Genomic DNA, 21,570 nt, shown 5'->3' with positions numbered 1-21,570 from the left:
TGAAGCTTTGTTAGCTCCCTAACTCTCCCTGATACACTTAAGACTGGTCTTGAACTAACAATTTACACACATGTCCTATTTAAGTATTGAGTCTGTACTGGGATTTGTATTGAGGACAGGCCCATTAGGAAAAAATTGACACCTTCAAAAATCCTAGAAGCTCAAGGTTCTCATCATTCAGTGTAAATACTGTTGTTTCATCTGAGATTGTGTTGCTTTTGCATTTTTAGTGCTAAAATATCCTTTAATAATAATTCCAGAAAGAGAAAATTATGATAATAGATGGTCTTTCTTTTTATCATTCTTACTTCTTAAAAAAATATTAACATAGAGCACCTGGGTGGCTCAGTTAGTTAAATGGCTGCTTTCAGCTCAGGTCATGATCCCAGGGTCCAGGAATTGAGCCCCGCATCAGGCTTCCTGCTCAGCAGAGAGCCTGCTTCTCTCTCTCTCTGCCTGCCGCTCTGCCTACTTGTGCTCTCTCTCTGTCAAATGAATAAATAAAATATTTAAAAAAATATTAACATATACTATATTATTACTTTCAGAGGTAGAATTTAGTGATTCATCAGATGCATATAACACCCTGTGCTCATTACTTCAGAAGTCCTCCTTAATGCCCCCTCCCCCAGCCATCTTCCCTTCAGCAACCCTCTATTTCCTATAGTTAACAGTCTGTAGGGGCACCTGGGTGGCTCAGTGGGTTAAAGCCTCTGCCTTCAGCTCGGGTCATGATCCCAGGGTTCTGGGATCGAGCACATCGGGCTCTCTGCTCGGCGGGGGGCCTGCTCCCTCCTCTCTCTCTGTCTGCCTCTCTGCCTACTTGTGATCTCTGTCTGTCAAGTAAATAAATAAAATCTTTGGAAAAAAAAAAGAGTCTGTAATGGTTTGACTTTTTCAGTATTTCATCTTATTTTATTTTTCCTTCCCTTCCCCTATGTTCACCTGTTTTGTTTCTTAAATTTTACGTATGACTGAAATCACATGGTAGTTGTCTTTCTCTGATTGACTTAGTACACTTAGGATAATACCCTCTAGTTCTATCCATGTCATTGCAAATGGCAAGGTTTCATTCTTTTTGATGGTTGAGTAAAAGTCCATTGTGTGTGTGTGTGTGTGTGTGTACATACCACAACCTCTTTATCCATTCATCACTTAATGGATATTTGGGCTATGCTTTGGTTTCTCTTCAGATTACTTAAATAGTTTGCCTTTTACCAATTTAAAATTTAATATTTTATTTTTTAAAGTCTGCTAAGCTTATTATTTTTAATAGAAATATTTTAATATTTATTTGATCTAGGAGTGATCTGCCACTAAGCATCCTACTAACTACTTATGCTCTATTGTGGTGTCTTTGGGGTTGTGAGAGAATAAAAACTATGCCCATAGGATTAGAGCTGGCAAATACTGAAAGTAATAATTAATTATTCCCTACGCTTTTTTGTATTTCCAGTGTTTCCTATCATGAATACATGATGTTTTTAAGACCATGAATTAATGTTAAAATAACCATGAAACCAGAATATTTGCCAAACACAAATAAATTCAATTAGTAAGATCCCATTTATATCTTACTAAATACTTTACTAAATTACTGTGTACAAATCTGGGCACAACCACCTTAACTATTCAGATTCAAGCTCTGCAAGAGGGAAGCAGTGAGCTCTCAATAACACAGTGCCCTGTTTGGGAGAGGAAGGGAGGAGCATCTTGGAGTTCTCTGAAAATTCACCGTCCAGTATAAATATTTAACATAAGGAACCTCACTTATTTGAGAGGCAGGAGAATACTGGAGGAGGCTATGGAGGTCACACTGGGATTGTATGCTAGTTTACATCCTTAGCAAACTAAAAGGGTTTTAATTAGTTGATGAATACAGCGTTGACCTGAGAGATCATCAGTAGCCTCTACAAAGCAAGTTCTTGTGAGAAGAACATTAGAAAACTGCCTGGAAAGAGCTATGAACTATTGGTTCTGAGAGAGAAGTCATAGTGCTGATGAGCAGACTATGCTAGGACAGCTTAAGAGTTGGAAAGATGAGAAGAAAACTTCAAGGGGAGAGGCCACCAGGTGACTAGCAACTCATGAAGCCACTAACAGCCTCATGATACCAAGAACCCTGTGTGTAAAGCAGTCTGGCATCCCCATTAAAAGGGTAGGCTTTGAAGTGAGACAATGAAGAGTAGATCCTGGCTTCACTATTAACTAGCTGAGAGGCCATGAAAATGCTCTGCACCCTCCCTCTGCCTCAGTAACTGAAGATGTGATATAAGTATGATGATATGAAACTCACAGGATTGTAAGCAATTTAAATATATGTGCTTTTAGGATGAAATTAGCGAATGCATATAACTTGTTTATTAGTATGCCACCATCCACATACTAAGCTCCCTCAAAATACTATCAGTTATTGTTTTATTTATTTAATTTAGAAAACTTTTATTGATCCTTTGTAAGTGTGAGACACTCCTAGTGATAGGAGATACAGTGAGTGGGTCAGCAAACAGTCATGGACCTTGCCTGTCTCGAGCTAAAAGTCTTATTTTAATCAAATAATAATACAAATGATGTAATTACGAACTTCAGTAAGCATAATGGAAAAAACATGCAGAGAACAATAACTCTGGGATCTTATATTGATCTAGTTTGGTGATGGTCACAGGAGACTCTTGGGAGAGACATGAAGGAGGTATAGAAATTGCTGAGGTAATGGAGGGAAGGAGAGGGGAACATGCCAGGCAGGTAGAACATCTTGTGCAGAGGTTCTGAAACAGGAGGAAGCAAGGTGTATTTATGAAACTGAAAGAAAGCCAAGGTTGTTAGAGGTGGAGGAAGTGGCAGAGCCAGAATGTTCAGAATCTTTTAGGACACAGTAAAGAGCTGACATTATTTTAAGAGCATCAGGAAACCATTGAATAAGAAAATGTATAAAAATACATTTTAAAAATATTATTATGGCTGCTGTTTAGAGATAAGACTGGAAGGGCAAGAAGACTATTTAGGAGACTAAGTTGTTTGTGTCAGTATAGGTGATAATTTTTTTCTAGAGTCTATCATTAGATGGACGCTAGTTCCACAATAGCCAAACTGTGGAAGGAGCCCAGATGTCCATTGACAGATGAATGGATAAAGAAGATGTGGTATATATACATACAATGGAATATTACTCAGCCATCAGAAATGATGAATACTTACACTTTACATTGATGTGGATGGAACTGGAGGGTATTATGCTAAGTGAAATAAGTCAATCAAAGAAAGACAATTATCATATGGTTTTACTCATATGTGGAATATGAGAAACAGTAAAGAGGACCATAACGAAAGGGAGGGAAAACTGAATGGGAAGAAATCAGAGAGGAAGACAAAGCATGAAAGACTCTTAACTATGGGAAACAAACTGAGGGTTGCTAAAAGGATGGTGTGTGAGGGGATGCAGTAACTGGGTGATGGGCTTTAAGGAAGGCACATGATGAGATGATCACTGGGTGTTATATCCAACTGATGAATTGTTGAACACTACCTCTGAAACTAATAATGTGGTATGTGTTGGCTAATTGAATTTAAAAAAAGAATAAAACTATAAAGATAGATGGGAGAATGACAGTTGCCTTTGAAGGGGTGGGAGGTTAACTAGAAATGGTATCAGGAATCTTTCTGGGGTGATGACAATGCTCTATATCTTGATATTTGCTTTATATTAACATTTGCTAAACACATTAAGCTATATACTTAAAAAGAAAACACTTTTATCTACATGAAAGGAAAAAAAGAGATAAATGTTATTTACTGAGACAAAAAACCCTGGCACAGGACATGTTTTGGCATATAGAACTTTGAGATGCTTATTTGTTACCTAAGTGGAGTTCTAAAGTAAGTAGCTAGGTTGCTTGATTTTGCCACATTTTGTTAACTCTAGATGCATACTTTCATATTTTAGTGTTGCCGAAATTAACCTATGTCTTATAATCAATGGTATGCCATAGTTAAATTTCTAGTCCTTTATATTTCTTAGGCTATGTAAATTGATGGGGCCTTCAATATCTGTAAATCTTAGATCCAACAAAATGTTGTTAATAATAATGACAAGGAAGAACACCATAACACCAATTAGTAGCCCACAAATGACCAATTAACAAAAACTTCTGATCACCATCCAGTGGGAACCACTGACCCATAGAGCATCCAGAATAATGTAGGAGTGATCCGAAAAGGCAAAGGCTTCAAGACAACTGACCTTTCTTCCATCCACCCACAAGCAAGCAAGATGGAGGAAGAGACAGGAACTGCTATCATTATCTAAATAGGATAGAGGCTGTACCAGCATCTTTTAAATGAAGGTCATCATAATAATAGTAATAACTAATGCTTAAATAATACTGGCTATTGACTGGGTGTTCTTCTAAAGACTAGATACTCTTCTAAAAACTTTACTTACATTAACCCTTGTAGTCTTCATAACAACACTATAATGTGGACAGTTTTATTATGATACTGAACTGGAATGAGGTTAGATAACTTGCTTCAGGTCACACAGCTCATAAATGGCAGATCCAGATTCATACCCAGGCAGTTCAGCTCCACAGCCTCTGCTATCTCTGTATGAACCACTATAACCACTATAAACCACTGCTATCTCTAATGAAGACAGTTAACTACTTGGTGACCTGGGAGCAATAGAGAAATTTCGTGTGGGCTTTTGCCACAGAACCAGACCTAGGATACATACATGGAAGATCTTCAGATTTTTACTGCACATACAGCTTGGGGAGGAAGAGGTGAATAAGAACTCTTATTGTGAGTTCTGAGAAAAGTATTACTACATCTGAATCCAATATGGCAGTGAAAGGAAGTTGCTCCATAAATAACAAAAATTATCAATATCAGCAACAGAAGTTAAATTCCTATTTTTATCTTGGGATGACATATGTAATAAAATAGAAAGAGAACATGTTTTATAAGCTATATGTTTTCTAAAATTTGAAGTGTTTATCTGTAATCATCTTCAATATTATGAAGGAAGGTACAATTATTCAAAAATCATAATGCCTTGTTTGTATAAGATCCACGCCTCCATTTGTGTTACCTGATGGCAAATGGTGACATTAGCAGGACTCTGAGCTAGAAACCTTCAATGTGAGTCTGCTGTTAGAATTAGCACCATGTCTTACTATCCTAGCAAGGGCAACATTCCACCGACTTCATGTGTTTCTGCTTAGTATTAATCAGGATATACCAGTAAGAAAAAGTGGCAGTTCTACGTTCACTGCCATAGAGATTTTAGTTTAAGACATTTATTTTGCCTGAAATTGGAAACATTTGTTTTTATGCATAATACAGTATTGAAACTAGTAAGCATAATCCTATCAAATAACATTACTAAACATCCTTTTTGAAACTAAAGGGGTTAGAAAGATACAAATGTTGGGGAGGGGAGAAACCTCAAGTGTAATTCTATCTTTTCACGCTAAATAGCTGCAATTATTGCTAGTTTTTCTTACTTTAATTTTCTTTATGATTTCAAAGAAAGAAACTCTGATCTACCTGGTTTCCTTATCTTGTCCATCATGAAAAACTTCAGCATTGTATTTTATTTGCCGTGTGATTTCTCATGATACAATGCTGTATCCTAGCCTCCTTTACAACTCGGGAGGTCACACCCTGCCTGAGGAGCTCCCCTCTCAACTTCTGGAAGAAGTACGACTGAACAAAAAAAATAGAGCATGTTCACTCTTCAGCACTGCTTTATAATAGTTCCAGCTTCCTCTATGCTCTTGACAGATGATGTTTGTGGGTGTTGACACAGATAGCACGCATATAAAATAGGTGCTCCACAGAGGAATTTTGAACTCTCCCTTTTAAAAGGAGGCAGAAAAGTCCCTAATATGTGTATAACTGAAAGACACAGTACATATTATTTATTATTTTCTGACTCTCTCATCATTTCTGTTATTATTGAAATAGTACTAGATGAAAATTGATAACACATTCATCTAGTACATAAAGATATGATGCCATATAAATGCTTTATATATCTTATATCACCTAAATGTTAGGATTATCCTAGCAACAATTTTATGAGACAAATATTATCACCTGAAGATAAACTGATTTGTCTAATATTTTACACCTTGTTAATGGTGATTTGAACATTAAGGCCCAGGTCTGTCTATATCAGCTGGGGTCCAATTAGGAAATAGAAACTACACAGTAACTTGAGCAGGAAGAATTTAATGTAAAGAATTATTAATTATGATCTACTAGTAAGGGGTAAAAATAACTCTAAAAAATTGAGAAGTACACGTATAGGTAGTGGCAGGTACTCCTAGGTCTGAGGCAGAGCACACAAGGAAAAGAATAAAAAACATTTTTTTAAAGATTTTTATTTATATATTTATTTGTCAGAGAGAGAGAGAGAGAGAGAGAGCAAGCAAGCGCTCAGGCGGGAGAGTGGCAGGCAGAGTAGGCAGAGGGAGTAGCAGGCTCTTCACTGAGCAGGGAGCCTGATGTAGAACTTGATCGCAGGACCCTGGGATCATGACCTGAGCTGAGGGCAGACACTTAACTGACTGAGCCACCCAGGTGTCCTGGAAAGAACAAATTTTAAAGAAGACCTTCTACCCCCACCCCACCCCCCCCTCCATGGAAGCACATCTTGGAGAGGGCATAGCTCTGGCCCAGTGAATAGCAGAGAAGTTCACTGAGATAGCAGGCTAGAGGAACTCATAAGAAAGTCACTTTCTGGGGTTCTTGGGGAACTATCCATAGGGAGGTGTCACAGTGTGGAAAGTGCTGCACCATAAACTTGGTGGGAAGCTCCCAGTGTGAGTGTGGTGGGGGGTGGTTCCAGGAGACACCCCCAGAAATTGCCCTACCCTGCTGGGTACTGTGCACTGTGAGAGCTAACAGAGAGAACTACCCAAAAAGAGGAAGAGCCCTTTCATCGTCTAGTTCACTTTGTGGTTTTCTATGGAAGATGCTTAAAATTGTGCCTTATGGCGAAGAAGTGTTCTAGTCTTACAAGCAGGACGGTAAAAGGTGGATGAGGAGTGAGGTAATAGATTGATACCTGGCACACAGCCCACCAACAAATCTCCTTTCTTAATCATTTAAGCATTATGTCATACTGCTTTATACTTACTGTACCCAAAATATACTATTTAACAAAATAAAGGAATATAAGAAGAAAGGAAGGAAATCAGGAAGGAAAGAACAAAAATGTAACAGGGTTATAAATGAAGATTTACATCAGTATTTCTTTTTTCTTTGAAAAGTTTCTAGGTAGAGTCTCTTTGAATTCTTTGCTCAGGAGATTGTCTTATTAAATTTTGGACAATTGCTTATCAACCAAAAACTGAAGTTGCAAAGTGGAGGCCCAGGGTCCATAACCAAAGATTTTTCATTCTGCAGTTCAAATCACTTTTGAATTCTAGTTTCTTCATTTACTAGTTAATGCACTTTATGTTTGGTTGACAATTTTTTTTTTAACAAATCAGAGTTTTCTTAGATAATCCAAAGCCTAATTGCATCATTTATAGACTTCAAGATTTAGGCAAGTTCTTTAATTTCTCTGGGCCTCAAATTCTTTATATAAAATGGAAGTAATAATAGGATATGCCTTATAGATGTTCTATGAAAATTAACAATTACTGTTTAAAAGCCCTTGGAAAAATTCCTTGTATATATTGAGTGGTATATAAGTATTTGTATACATACCATTATATTTTCCTACAGATCATAACCTAGAAATATTAATTCAGTCATTCCGCTTTGGGGAACTCTATGTTTAGTCAACATTTTTGTCAGATTAATCTGATTTCATTGTTTAATGGCAGTTAAAAAATATATATGGTCATGTTATGTATAATATGGGTGCTATTCATTGGCTACCCTACTTTTTACTGTACCTATTAACTATACTTCTTTAAACTTACAGTGTTTGAAGATGATATTTGTAAAATCCTTACTCCTTAATTTTTGCTAGGAATTATCTGGAAAGTAAGATTGTTGATGAAGTACCTTGGGCTAAAAAACCCCCCACACTATCAACATAGCCATTAGCATTTGAATTAGTAAATAGTTTTAAATTACTTCACTTACAAGAAACATATTAGACAAAAATGTCTAAAATTTAAAAATTTTTTAATATTCCTTTTTTTTTACAGACCATGAGAAATATTCTGAACTCATCAAGAAGTACAATGCAATTGAAATGTTATTTACGCTCTATCCTCCTCAAGGTGCCCACGTGCATAATAATATACGACTTAGGTCAACTTGGCTGAGACCCATAGTAAATGGGGAAGAAGGATACAGATATATAGGTAAGATGCTGAATCTTATTATTTCTTTTTATAATATAGAAGAAATGGCCCTTAATCTTAGGAAACAGACTAAGGGTTGCTGGAGGGGTTGGGGGTGGGAGGGATAGGGTGGCTGGGTTATGGACATTGGGGAGGGTATATGCTATGGTGAGTGCTGTGAATTGTGTAAGACTGATGAATCACAGACCTGCACCTCTGAAACAAATAATACATTATATGTTAATTAAAAAAACTTAAAAAAAAAGAAGAAATGATCCTTTTTAGAACTCTCATTTGTCACTTAGATACTATAGGGTAATACATAGGCCCTATAGAATATTCATTTCAGTTGTTAAGTATTATGCCTGCAACTTAAAAAGTGGTTATTTTACACTTTGGTGCCTCCTTGAGAATAGTGGAAACATACTGTGTTTTTTCATTCACCTGATTATGGACATTTGTGTTACTTTCAAAAACATGGTAATATAAGGAAAGTTCCCATGAACATTCCTGCACAGGTCTGTGTCTAGACAAATGCTTGCATTTGTCTTAACTAACCTGTTTTCCAAAGTAGTTCAGTTATTTCATATTGCCCATCAGCAGAGATCTGAGAGCTGCATTCACTCCACAGCTACATAAGTACTTGGTTTAATCAGTTTTTCTAATTTTAGTCTTTCTAATAGATATGTATTGGTATTCCATTGTGGTTTTCATTTACATTTTTCTAGTAGATGATGTTTTCATGTATTTGTCATTGTATGTCATTGCTGGTGAAGTATCTGTTCAAATCTTGACCGTTTTTTAATATATATTTTTTATTTGTCAGTGTTAAAAAGTCTGTTAGATATTCTGAATAGAAATCCTTTAACATATATTCTTTGAAAATACTTTCTCCTAGTTTGTGTCTTGTTTTTTCTCTCTTTTTATAATGCCTTTTGAAGAGAGGTTTTTAATTTTGATGAAGTCTAGTTTACCCTCATATTTTAAAATTTATTAATATATAATGTATTATTTGTTTCAGGGGTACAGGTCAATGAATCATCAGTCTTACACAGTTCACAGCACTCACCATAGCATATACGCTCCCCAGTGTCCATCACTGAACCACCCTATCCCTCCCACCCCCCTCCAGCAACCTTCAGTTTGTTTCCTGAGATTAAGAGTCTCTTATGGTTTGTCTCCCTCCCCAGTCCCATCTTGTTTGATTTTTCCCTCCCTTCCCCCCACCCCTGCTCTGCCTCTCAAATTCCTCATATATGAGAGACCATATAATAATTGTCTTTCTCTGATTGACTTTTTTACTTAGCATAATACCCTCTAATTCTATCCACATCATTGCAAATGGCAAGATTTGTGTTATTTTTTTGATAGCTTCATAGTATTCCATTGTATATATATACCACACCTTCTTTATCCATTCATCTATTGATGGACATCTAGATTCTTTCCATAGTTTGGCTATTGTGGACATTGCTGCCATGAACATTGAGGTGCACATGCCCCTTCAGATCACTACATTTATATCTTTAGGGTATACCCAGTAGTCGATTGCTAGGTTGTAGGACAGCTCTATTTTCAACTTTTTGAAAGTTCCTTTTTGAGGAACCTCCATGCTGTTTTCCAGAGTGGCTGCACTAGCCTGCATTCCCACCAACAGTGCAGGAGGGTTCCCTTTCTCTGCATCCTCACCAACACCTATCATTTCCGACTGGCTAAAATTAACTGGTGTGTGGTGATATCTCACTGTGGTTTTGGTTTGTATTTTCCTGATAGAAAGCTGTTGTGCAGCAAAGGAAACAGTCAACAAAATAAAAAAAAAAATAGAATGAGAAAAGATATTTGCAAATGACATATCAGATAAAGGGCTAGCATCCAAAATCTATAAAGAACTTATCACACTCAACACCCAAAGAACAAATAATCCAATCAAGAAATGGGCAGAAGACATGAACAGACATTTCTACAAAAAAGACATCCAAATGGCCAAGAGACACATGAAAAAGTGCTCAACATCACTCAGCATCAGGGAAATACCCTTGTATTCTTTATGTTTTTATTGTGATAGCCAAGATATATTGGTCAGACTTCTAGTCACAAGGTTTTCTTCTAGAAATTTTATACTTTTAGGTTTTATATATCAGTATAAAATCTATCCTGAGTTATTCTTTTTACTTGCCTTTTTGTTTTGTTTTTGTTTTTTGTACTTGGTTTTTGTATTGTTTTTGTTTTTGTTTTTTTAATTTAGTATGTTGATATCCAGATGTGCTAGTGCTATTTGTTCAAAAGACTCTCCTTCTATGAGTTAACTTTGTATTTTGGCAAAACCAAATAGACTAAGAAGGTAAACAGATGGTGAATAAGCACATGAAAAGAGGATCAACATCATTAGTCATTAGGGAAATATAAATTAAAGCTACAATGGGAATATTCACCTATTAGAAAGACTAAAATAAAATTTGAAAATATGACAACACCAAGTCTGGCAAGGATGTAGAGCAACTAAAAACTCATTCATTACTGGTGGAAATGCAAAATGATGCAATCAATTTCTAAATATTTTGGTGCTTTCTTATAAAGTTAAGTTACTCTAACCGTAGACCCAGCCACCTTACTCCGAGTAATTACCCAAGAGAAATGAAATTGTTTGTTGACCAAAAACTTATAAGTGTATATAGTTGCTTTAGTTCTAATTGCCAAAAGCTGGGGGGTGCCTGGGTGGCTCAGCGAGTTAAAGCCTCTGCCTTCAGCTCAGGTCATGATCCCAGGGTCGTGGGATCAGCCCGCATCAGGCTCTCTGCTCAGCAGGGAACCTGCCTCTCCTGGTCTCTCCACCTGCTTCTCTGCCTACTTGTGATCTCTGTCTGTCAAATAGATAAATAAAATCTCTAGTAAAATAAAGGGTTAATTGCCAAAAGCTGGAAACAACATAAATATTCTTCAACTGGTGAGTAGATAAACAAAATTTGTTACATGTACACAGTGAAGTATTTCCAGCTATAAAATGGATTGAACTTTTGACACACACAACAACATGAATTTCAGATGTGTCATGTTAAGTGAAAGAAGCTAATTTGTAGGTTATATATAGATTCTATTTAAATGACATTTTGGAAAAAGCAAAACTATAAGGACAGATCAGTCCTACAAGCTATAAGCAGGGCTTATAGATGTAGGAGGGTTTGGTTATAAAAAGGCAGCATGAGGGACTTCATAGAGTGATGGAATTATTCTGTTTCTTGATCATGATAGTGGTTATATGACTCTAAAAATTAGTTGAAATGAACTGTAGAATGAATGAATGAATGTAGAGTGAATTTTACTGTAAGTAAGATTTTAGAAATAAACACAAGAATTATTTAAGAAATAAACACAAGAGAAAATAATTTATATGAATGGCAAACAAGTCCAGATAAGATTGCATCATTAATACTCATTAGGGGAATGTAAATTAAACACAATGGAATAAGCACTTACTATAATGGCTAAAATTAAAAACTCAACACACCAAGTGCTGACAGGGATGGGTGGCAACTTTAACACTAATATTCTGCCAGTGCAAATGTAAAATGGTCGAAACGTTTTGCAAAATAGTTTGATATTTTCTTTTTTTTAAATAATAATGAATTTATAGTTTACTGAAATGATACAAATTCCATAATTTGAAATAAATCGATACAGAAAAATATGAAGAAAAAGAGCAACAAATCACTATACACACCTAAACACAAATGTACCAAGTTCCAGGTATACCTCACATATACAGAGAGAAATGAGATATAGTGAGAGAAAGGAGGAAATTTGTCAAAGTAACTTTGTAACAATGGAATTCTTTTAATTTTTAATTTTTTAAATTTCTATTCAGTGTACCAGAATTTATTGTTTATGCGCCACACCCAGTTAGATATTTTCTTAAAAAATTAAATATATATCTCTTTTATGATCCCACCATACCACTCCTAGATATTTAACCAAGGCAAAAGAAAGTATAAATCCATATAAAGACTTGTCTGTGAATATTCATAGATCCATTTTTAAATAAAAGATTCAAACTAGAAACAACCCAAATGCCTATCTACAGGTGAAATCATAAACAAATTGTGATATACCCTTGCAGAATACTTCTTACTCAGCAATATAAAAGAACAAAGTATTGACAGTATTGAAACAGTTAACAACATGGCTGAATCTCAAAAGAATATGCTGAATGAAAGAAATCAGACAAAAAAAAAAAAGAGGTCAAGAGTATGATTCCATTTATATAAAAGTCTAGAAAATGCAAGCTAAATCTTATGACAGAAGCAAATCTATGTATACCTGAGATGGGGGGAGCGGAAGTGAAATGTGGGTTATGAAATTTTGGGGTGATAGAAAAGTTTATTATTGTCACTGTGCTGATGTTTTCATGTAAGTAAGTCTATGCCAAAATTCATCAAATTGTACACTTTAAATATGTGCAGTTTTCATTTATACTTCAATGAAGCTATAAAAGTAAACTTGAAAACATAAATTTAAAGAACCAAGATAGTGAAATTTGTATTTTGGTAATATTTTTGAGAAATGATTTCTCTTTAAGTTTTAAAACCAGCAGTTTAGAACTTATCTAAAGAAAGCCACAGATTTACTGTAGTCTCATGGGGTTAGTGCATATAATGGCATATACTTAAGTGCTGTTTTCTGATAGGAAGCATAGAGGAAGAAGAGGAGGGAAAGAGAAGGAAAATTATGAAAAAGATAATTGAGAGTTTTAGGCTCTATAAGATGAATCAAGACCCTGGTTGCGATCTATCTACTCTTTGCTATTTTCCACCTGAACATTTACCACAGTGTGACCCATATCATTCTAAAAGATTTGTGTTCATTGTTTATAGCCCATTTGTGAACACTTGGTACAAATAAAACAAACATAAAGGAAATATGCAAGAGGCACTGTTGTAAGTTAAAGATTCCATCTTCTGAGGTTTTATGCTTATCTTTTCTCTTTTTCGTAAGTGACCAAGGTCTTGCATCTTTGTGAATTACAGTTGTTATTAAATTGATAGACAAAATATTTTGCAGCATTTGCCTTGAGAAAGATTAGTCTATTACAGGAGTGCTTTCTGAAACTCAGTATCTGCCCCACTAGAAACATTTTAGGGAAGATAGCTCTGAGAATTTATTACGTGTCCCAACATTAATAATACTCCACAATGTAAGCACTCCTGTTTATTGATTTCACTCTGTAGATTTAGAGAAGTATCATCAGCAAGAACTGAGGAGTAGTTAATAGAATTACTGAATGCTCTATAAATGACATGAGTTGCTAACAAATTACGTAGTATTAGGACCATACATATTCTAAAAATATTCATTATATCCATGTTTTTACACCCCATAATTCATATTACAGTGGTTTGAATCTCACTGGAATGAAGCACAAGTCATGTATTCAAATTGGTTAATATATACCAAGTATTTCTTCTGAATCATAATTTTATAATTTTAGATCAATGAAGTAAAAAAAAAAAAAAAGCTTTACATTTTCCTCTAGGAACATATGTTTTGACAAACTTATTTTCAGAAAATAAGTTTAACAAGCCTTTTAGACGGCTTGTATCTTTTGTTACCTTTTCTTAGGAGTTGTCTGTCCTTCAGTTCCCTGGTCTTAAAGACTGTCACAGATACACTGAACTTGTTTCTCACCTTCATTAAGTTTTTGTGACTTTGGTGGATTTTCAACCTGGAAGCTGTAGATTATATTAAGGAACTCCTGGAATTCTAATGGGAATACCTTGAAAGGAGTAGGTTAGCCATTATCTTTCAAGAAAATCATTTAGAGAATACAAATGAATGATTAAATTACTTTCTCAATCCAATGGTGCATTCTTAACTGGAACCATATTATTATATTAATATAAGGTTTCTAATTAGTTCAGATCCTGAATAATGAGCAAAGACCTCTAGTTCTACTACTTCTTTTCCATGTATCATTTCCAGCCCTTCATATAGTAAATTTTTCTTACTCTTATAACATATGGTTATTTAAGTTATGTAATTAATACTGGAACTGATTTCCTGTTCTAATCACTGTTTTGTTACCCATTATAAAATTACAAGATATCTTTTATGCTATTCAGTTTATTCCACTGCCTTCAGGCAAGATCTGATGTACATTAACCAAATGATAATGCCATCTTTAAAGACTCTGACAATTACATAATTGTCCTTGACAGTCAGGTCTGATTTTTTTTTAAGATTATCTCTCTCAGAACTTTCTACTCTGCAACATAAGACTCTTTTCTTACACATTCTTCATTGCAGTTGTAACTTTTTCACTATCCACAAAGTTAAGGCTATGTATAGATTAATAAGAATCTATTTCAATAATAGGCTTTTAAAAATATTAACCCTCAGAAGTCCTCTTTCTAATCCTTAATGTCTTCTGACACTTCTCTCTAAACATTTCCCAAATTTTCTCCTTTCTTTTAAGTGATGGAACTCAGAAGATATGATAATCCAATATATCTAATTTATTGTGAATATAATCCAGCTTCTACATGTTCTGCTTTTAAAATACACGTGTTGGGGGCACCTGGATGGCTTAGTCAGTTAAGCATCCAGCTCTTGGTTTTGGCTCAGGTCATGATCTCATGGGTCCTCGGATCAAGCCCTGTGTAGGGCTCCACTCTCAGCAGGGAGTCTCCTTGAAGATTCTCTCCCTCTGTCCCCCCCACCCCACTTTCTCTCTCCCCCTCAAATAAATAATCTTTAAAATACACATATCAGTATTTGTATTTCTGTCCATCATTAATTTTTCCTTTTTGGGGGGCCATATTTCCTTTAATTATTGATATGGGTAGAATTTATTTTGCCTTCTTAAATTTGGTATCTTGATTATTCCTGATTATCCTTAACTTATTTGGGATATAGACACTAATTTTTGAACCTGTTCTTTAGGGATATTCTATAAGATTAATTATTGAAAAATGAAAAACTCAAATAAATCCTGATTTTAAGCAAGCTTCATATACTTTATATGACTTATATATGTGCAAGTGGAGGAAATGGTCTATTATGGTTTGGATAAGTTTAAATGTACTCTGGTTAGTTCAATGCCTTGATTAACCTATGGATTACCTGCTTGCTTGAGGAGAATAATATCACTAAAATCTATATATTATATTCAGTTGGGCTTAAAAAGTTGTCTGGGTATATACCCATTGATCTCCCTTTTTACCAACTCTAAACTGCCAGCATCTCCACATTATGTTATTTAGTGTCCCTTTGTTTTTCTTTGTTAAGAGCAAATTATGTGACTCTACTTTCATAAGGGTAATTGCTGGTGGAAAAATAAAATAGTATTTTATTTTTAGATGATGGCTCCATTTGTTAAAACTTTCATCATTTAATATACTTACAGAAATTATTCACAGAAAGATAAAAATGAATGCTATATTGTATCTGGTGAAAGTTCTTCAACTGTGGGCAAGTTATTACAAATACTTTAGAATGATGTATTAGGTCTTGCTCATTTAATGGAATGAATGTATTCTATGTGAATTCCATTTTTTCTTGGACTTCATTGACAAATCAGAGATATATCTCTCATCCATCCAGTTTCATCAAGCAGGTTGGAAGCATTTGAGAAAGAAATTAAGATGTGGCATCTGATCTATAAGCTAAAGGAAATGTGAGTTGCATATTTACAATAATCTACCACTCAATACTTCTCAACCTTTTAAAATGAAAATTTTAGGATTATGTTTCTATATCTGAATTCTGCATCTATTTATTCAACAAGCATTAACTGAGTATCAACTATGTTCTTGACAATACAGCTTGAAAAATAACTTAAGCCTAATCCCTCCCCTAGAAGTGTTCACACTCTAGCAAATCCAAAGCACTATCAGAGTTTTGGCTCAGTCAGTCTCAGTGAGCATTTTAATTGGTCTATGGGACAAACAAATAGCTACCAAATAAAAATCTTCCAAAAGAAAAAAAAAAGTCTTGGGAGAACACCTCAAAAATGACAAAGGATGACAGCAACACTCAATATCTGAAATAAAAACTGCAAGCTCAGTTTGTTGTCCATCTAAGTAAAGGAGAGTTATGCTGGTTAAACAGTCATTCTGGGCAAAGCAGACTATTGCTATAATGAGGGTTTTGGGGAAGAGAGGTAGCTAGCCCCCAAGATGGACCCAATGATCCATGCTTTTGTGGAAATATACATACTGTATCAGGGTTGGTCTTTGTTATCAACAGAATACAAGCAAAATTACAGTGTTTTACCTCTGAGGCTAGGTCACAGAAGCTTTTGTGGAAGATTTTGTGGCTCCAGCCTTGCTCCCTCTTAGATAAACTTCTCTGAGGAAAACCAGCTGCCATGTGATAGAGGTCTCAGCAGAACTGTTGAAGTAAGTCAAGTGGATAGAGGTAAGTCATGTGATAGAGGTCTCAGCAGAACTGTTGAAGTAAGTCAAGTCAATTATCATATGGTTTCACTTACTTGTGGAGCATAAGGAATAACATGAGGACATTAGAAGGAAAGGAATAGTGAAATGAGGTAAATCAGAGGGGGAGACAAAGCATGAGAGACTATGGACTCTGAGAAACAAACTGAGGGTTTGGGAAGGGAGTGTTGTGGGGGGATGTGTTATCCTGGTGGTGGGTATTAAGGAGGGCATGTATTGCAAGGAGCACTAGGTATGGTGCATAAACAATGAATCTTGGAATGCTGAAAATAAACAAGAATTTTTTTTAAAAATGAGAAAATACAACACACACACACACACAAAGAACTCAAAGAACTGTTGAGAGGTCTTTGTGCTAATAAGTTGAAGGTATCTGCCTACAACCAGTAAAGAGTTGAGGTCTATTAAAAAAAAAAAAAAGAGTTGAGGTCTGTATGAGTAATGAAACATGTAAGAGGAGTCTCTACATGAGTCTTTCAGAGGATGGCAACCCCATGAGAGATCGTGGCCTAACCCACCTAGAAAATCCATTCCAATTCCTGAGTCTCAGAAACTATGTGAGAAAAATACTGTTTTAGGCTTTTAATTTGGGATAATCTGTTACATAACATGCAAGTTAGTGATTAGTGGCTTTTAGCAGTGGAAGTGAAATGACATAAGATTTAGGGTATGGTTCCTCAGGAAAAAACAAGCTGTTGATTGACTAGCCTTCAAATGTGTTAATAGAGAGACTTTTGTTCATTAATTAGCTTTCAAAAGTAAGATCTTTCACCTGTTGGTTGGTTTTCAGAAGTATGTTTCCGGAATTGAGCTACCACTGGTTGATTAAACAGGTTTAAAACTTGTTCTGGGCATTATTTATCACAATTATAATTGATTGGTTAAAGAGGCTTAAAAAGTAAGTTGTAGTTTTAATTTATTACTATAGCTGTAGAACTCTTAAGCTTTTCTTAAGAGTATGAAGAAATGTTATTCCCAGTAAATAAGCACATAAAGAAAAAATTCAAGATTTCTTGCTAATTGATACAAGCAATTAAGTATAATTGTGAGCCTAAGAAAAGGAAATGACTACATCTGGCAGTATGAAAGATGATTTTATAAAGAAGATGACATATGAGTTGTTCTTACAGCATGGATTACAGTTACTAAATAAAGAGGAGAAGATAGTGCTATAGTCAATGGGAAGAGCATGTGACCTCCATGTTGTGGAAAGTTGTGGGAACTAACTTTGTTCTAGGTAGTCCCCCCGCTCCACCTTTACTGAATGGAAAGTCATCAGAGAGGGAGAAAAACCATGAAAGACTCTTAACTATAGTAAATAAACTGAAGGTTGCTAGAGCGGAAAGGTGGAGGGATGGGATAACTGGTTGATGGGCATTGAGGAGGGCACATGATGTCATGAGCACTGGGTGTTATATGCAACTGATGCATTATTGAATTCTACATCTGAAACTAATGAGGTATTGACTAATTGAGTTTAAATTAAAAAGAAAAAGAAATTCCCTCCCCCTTTTAAAAATACTCCTTGTGTTACAACCTAACACAAGACTCTTTAAGACAGTGGTTTTATAAAGTTTGATAAATTGGTGACATACTATACAATGCCAGGTATAACAAAATAATCATTTGGAATTATATGCCCTTACACTGTTCAGATCTTATTAACATAGTTTATAACTACATTATACACACACGCTTTAATCTCTCCTCATATGTTAATGATTATTTTAGGTAATACCTATTTTAAATATATAAGTAATATGTAAAATTACAGATTAGAGTAACTTCTTATATGTTAAAGAGTGTTTTAGGTAATAAATTCAACTTCAAAATTCAATAAAGAATTTGAAAGTTTGCATAAAAGTGTCTCTAGATAGTCAAAATTGATATAACAAAAGGAATATATTAAAGCTCACAGGAGAGAGACTCACTCAATGCCCATTTACTCTTACTTCAGACACGAGAGAAACCATATTCTCGTTCATGAGAATTTCTCCCAGAATAATAGATCTCAGCTTTGTTAGACCTTCATTAGATGCCATATAGGTTGAACCTCAAGAGGAGTACACACTAAGACAATAATTAAATTGTCATAAGTCAAAGACAAAATTAAAAAGGGTTAAGAACAACAGAGAAAAGAGAGAATTTGCACAAAAGAAGTTTCTTGCCCTTCTCCTCACAAGATTATTTGTAGGTTTCTTAACAGAAACTTTTTAGGCTGAGAGAGAATGGAATGATTCAAAATATTGAAAGAAAAATATCTGTCAATCAAGAACTCTATACTTGATAAAGCAGTACTTCAGAAACAAAAGAGGGATAAAGACTTTCCCAAAGAAGCAAAACCTGAGGGAGTTCATTACCACCAAACCGGACTTGTAAGAAATGCTAAAGGGAATTCTTTGAGTGGAAGTAAAAGAATGATAATTAACATAAAAAATCATAAAATGGTAGGGTAAATCTCAGTGGTAATGGTAAACATATAGTCATATTTAGATTCTGTAATATGGTAATAGTGGTGTATAATTCAATTAAAACTTCAGCTTAAAAATTCAAAGCAAAACAAAACAAAAATAGAAAACCTGGAAGAAATGGATAAATTCTTAGAAAGACACAACTTTGTAAGACTGAATCACAAATAGAAAATCTGAATAGACTGATTACAAGTAATTCAATTAAATCAGTAATGTAAAAGCTCATAAAAACAAAAGACCAGGACCAGATGGCTTCATAGATGAATTATTCCAAACATTTAAAGAAAAGTTAGTAACTACCCTCAAATTATTGAAGAGGAATATTTCCAAACTCATTTTATGAGGCCAGCATTAACCTGATAACAAAACTAAACAAAGACACCACAAAAAGGAGAGGGGAGATGAGAGAGAGAGAGAAGAATAAAGAAAAAAATTACAGACCAATATCCCTGAAGAAAACAGATGAAAAAATCCTCAGTGAAATATTAGCAAACCAAATTAAACAATAGATTAAATGGATCATTCACCATGCTCAAGTGGGATTTATTCTAGGGATACAGGGATGGTTCAACTTCCACAGATCAATCAATGTGATACACTACATTAACAAAACAATGGGTGGCTCAGTCTGTTAAGCATCTACCTTCGGCTCGGGTTGTGACTCCAGTGTCCAGAGATCGAGTCCTGTGTCAGGCTCCTTGCTCAGTGAAGAGCCTGCTTCTCCCTCTGCTTGCCATGCCCCCTGCTTGTGCAGTCTCTCTCTCTCTCTCTCTTTCTCTGATGAATAAATTAATAAAATCTTTAAAAAAAACAAGAAGTGAAAATCATATTGTCTCAATAGATGCAGAATAAGCATTTTGCAAAATTCAAAACACATGTAAGATAAAAACTGTCATAGCATGTAAAGAAGGAAAATAACATAAGAAGGTCATACAGGACAGACTCATAGGTAACATAATATTCGATAGTAAAAAGCTTAAAGCTTTTCCCCTGAGATCAGGAACTTCACACAGATGCCTACACTTGCCATTTATATTCAGCACAATATTAGAAGTCCTTGCCAGAGCAAGTAGACAAGAAAAAGAAATTTAAGGGACCCAAATTGGAAAAGAAGAAGTAAAACTCACTATTTGCAGATGATGTTATGATATATAGAAAATGTAAAGACTCCACCAGAAAACTATTTGATTAATAAATGAATGCACTAAAGTTGCAAGACACAATGTTAACATAGGAAATATATTTTAACTTATTTTAAGTTAAAAATCAGAAGCACCTGGGTGGCTCGGTGGGTTGAATCTCTGCCTTTGACTCAGGTCATGATCTCAAGGTCCTGGGATCTAGCCCTGCATCAGACTCTCTGCTCAGCAGGAAGCTTGCTTCCCCCTCTCTCTATCTCTGCCTACCTCTCTACGTACTTGTGATATCTGTCAAATAAATAAATAAAATATTTTAAAAAATAAAGTTAAAAATCAGTTGCATTTCTATACACTAATAATAAACTACCAGAGAAGGAAATTAAGAAAACAATTCCATTTATAACTGCATCCAAAAGAATAAAATACGTAGGAGTAAATTTAACCAAGGAGGTGAAAGACCTGCACTCAGAAAACTCCAAATTGTTGATGAAAGAAATCAAAGACAACATAAATAAATAGAAAGATATTCAATGCTTATGGATTGGAAGAATTAATAGTGATAAAATGTTCATACTACCCAAAGAAATCTTCAGATTCAATGCAACCTCCGTCAAATACCAGTGCAATTTTTACAGCACTAGAGCAGAGAATACCAAAATTTGTATGGAACTACAAAAGACCCCAAATAGACAAAGCAATGTTGAGAAAGAAAAACAAAGCTCAAGGCAAAACACTCCTGAATTTCAAACAGCACTACAAATCTATCTTAATCAAAATGGAATGGTTCTGGCATGAAAACAGATGCATACATCAATGGAATAGAATAGAGGGTTCAGAAATAAACCGATGCATTAATGGTCAATTAACCTATGACAATAATGGCAAGAATATACAATGGAGAAAAGACAGTCACTTCAATAAACTATGTTGGGAAAACTGGACAGCTACATGTAAAAGAATGAAACTGGACACTATCTTACACCAAATACAAAAATTAAATCAAAATGAATTGAAAACTTGAATGTGGAACCTGAAGCCATAAAACTCCTAAAAGAAAATAGCCAGAGGGGAGGTGCATGGGAGGCTAAGTTAAATAGGTGATGGGGATTAAGGAGTACACTTGTGATGAGCACTGGGTGTTATATGGAAGTGCTGAATCACTACATTGTATACCTGAAAAAATAAAATAATGTACAATATTAACTAA

The 21,570-nt window shown here is 35.0% G+C and overlaps 1 protein-coding gene across 1 annotated transcript in view; it reads left to right on the top strand.

Moving 5' to 3' along the window:
• Positions 1–21,570, top strand: part of IQCM (IQ motif containing M) — a gene marked incomplete at both ends in the record, with an annotated part of 355,679 nt that overhangs the window by 274,901 nt on the left and 59,208 nt on the right. The window contains one exon of the mRNA XM_080796315.1: positions 8,169–8,327. Within this exon, the coding sequence (XP_080652441.1) occupies positions 8,169–8,327 (159 nt within the window). The remainder of the gene's footprint in view (positions 1–8,168; positions 8,328–21,570) is intronic.

This window comes from Martes martes (assembly GCF_963455335.1).
Source record: "Martes martes genome assembly, chromosome: 2".
NCBI lineage: Eukaryota > Metazoa > Chordata > Mammalia > Carnivora > Mustelidae > Martes > Martes martes.
The sequence above is the reverse complement of the archived record's forward strand: the minus strand, read 5'-3'. Positions and strand labels throughout refer to the sequence as shown.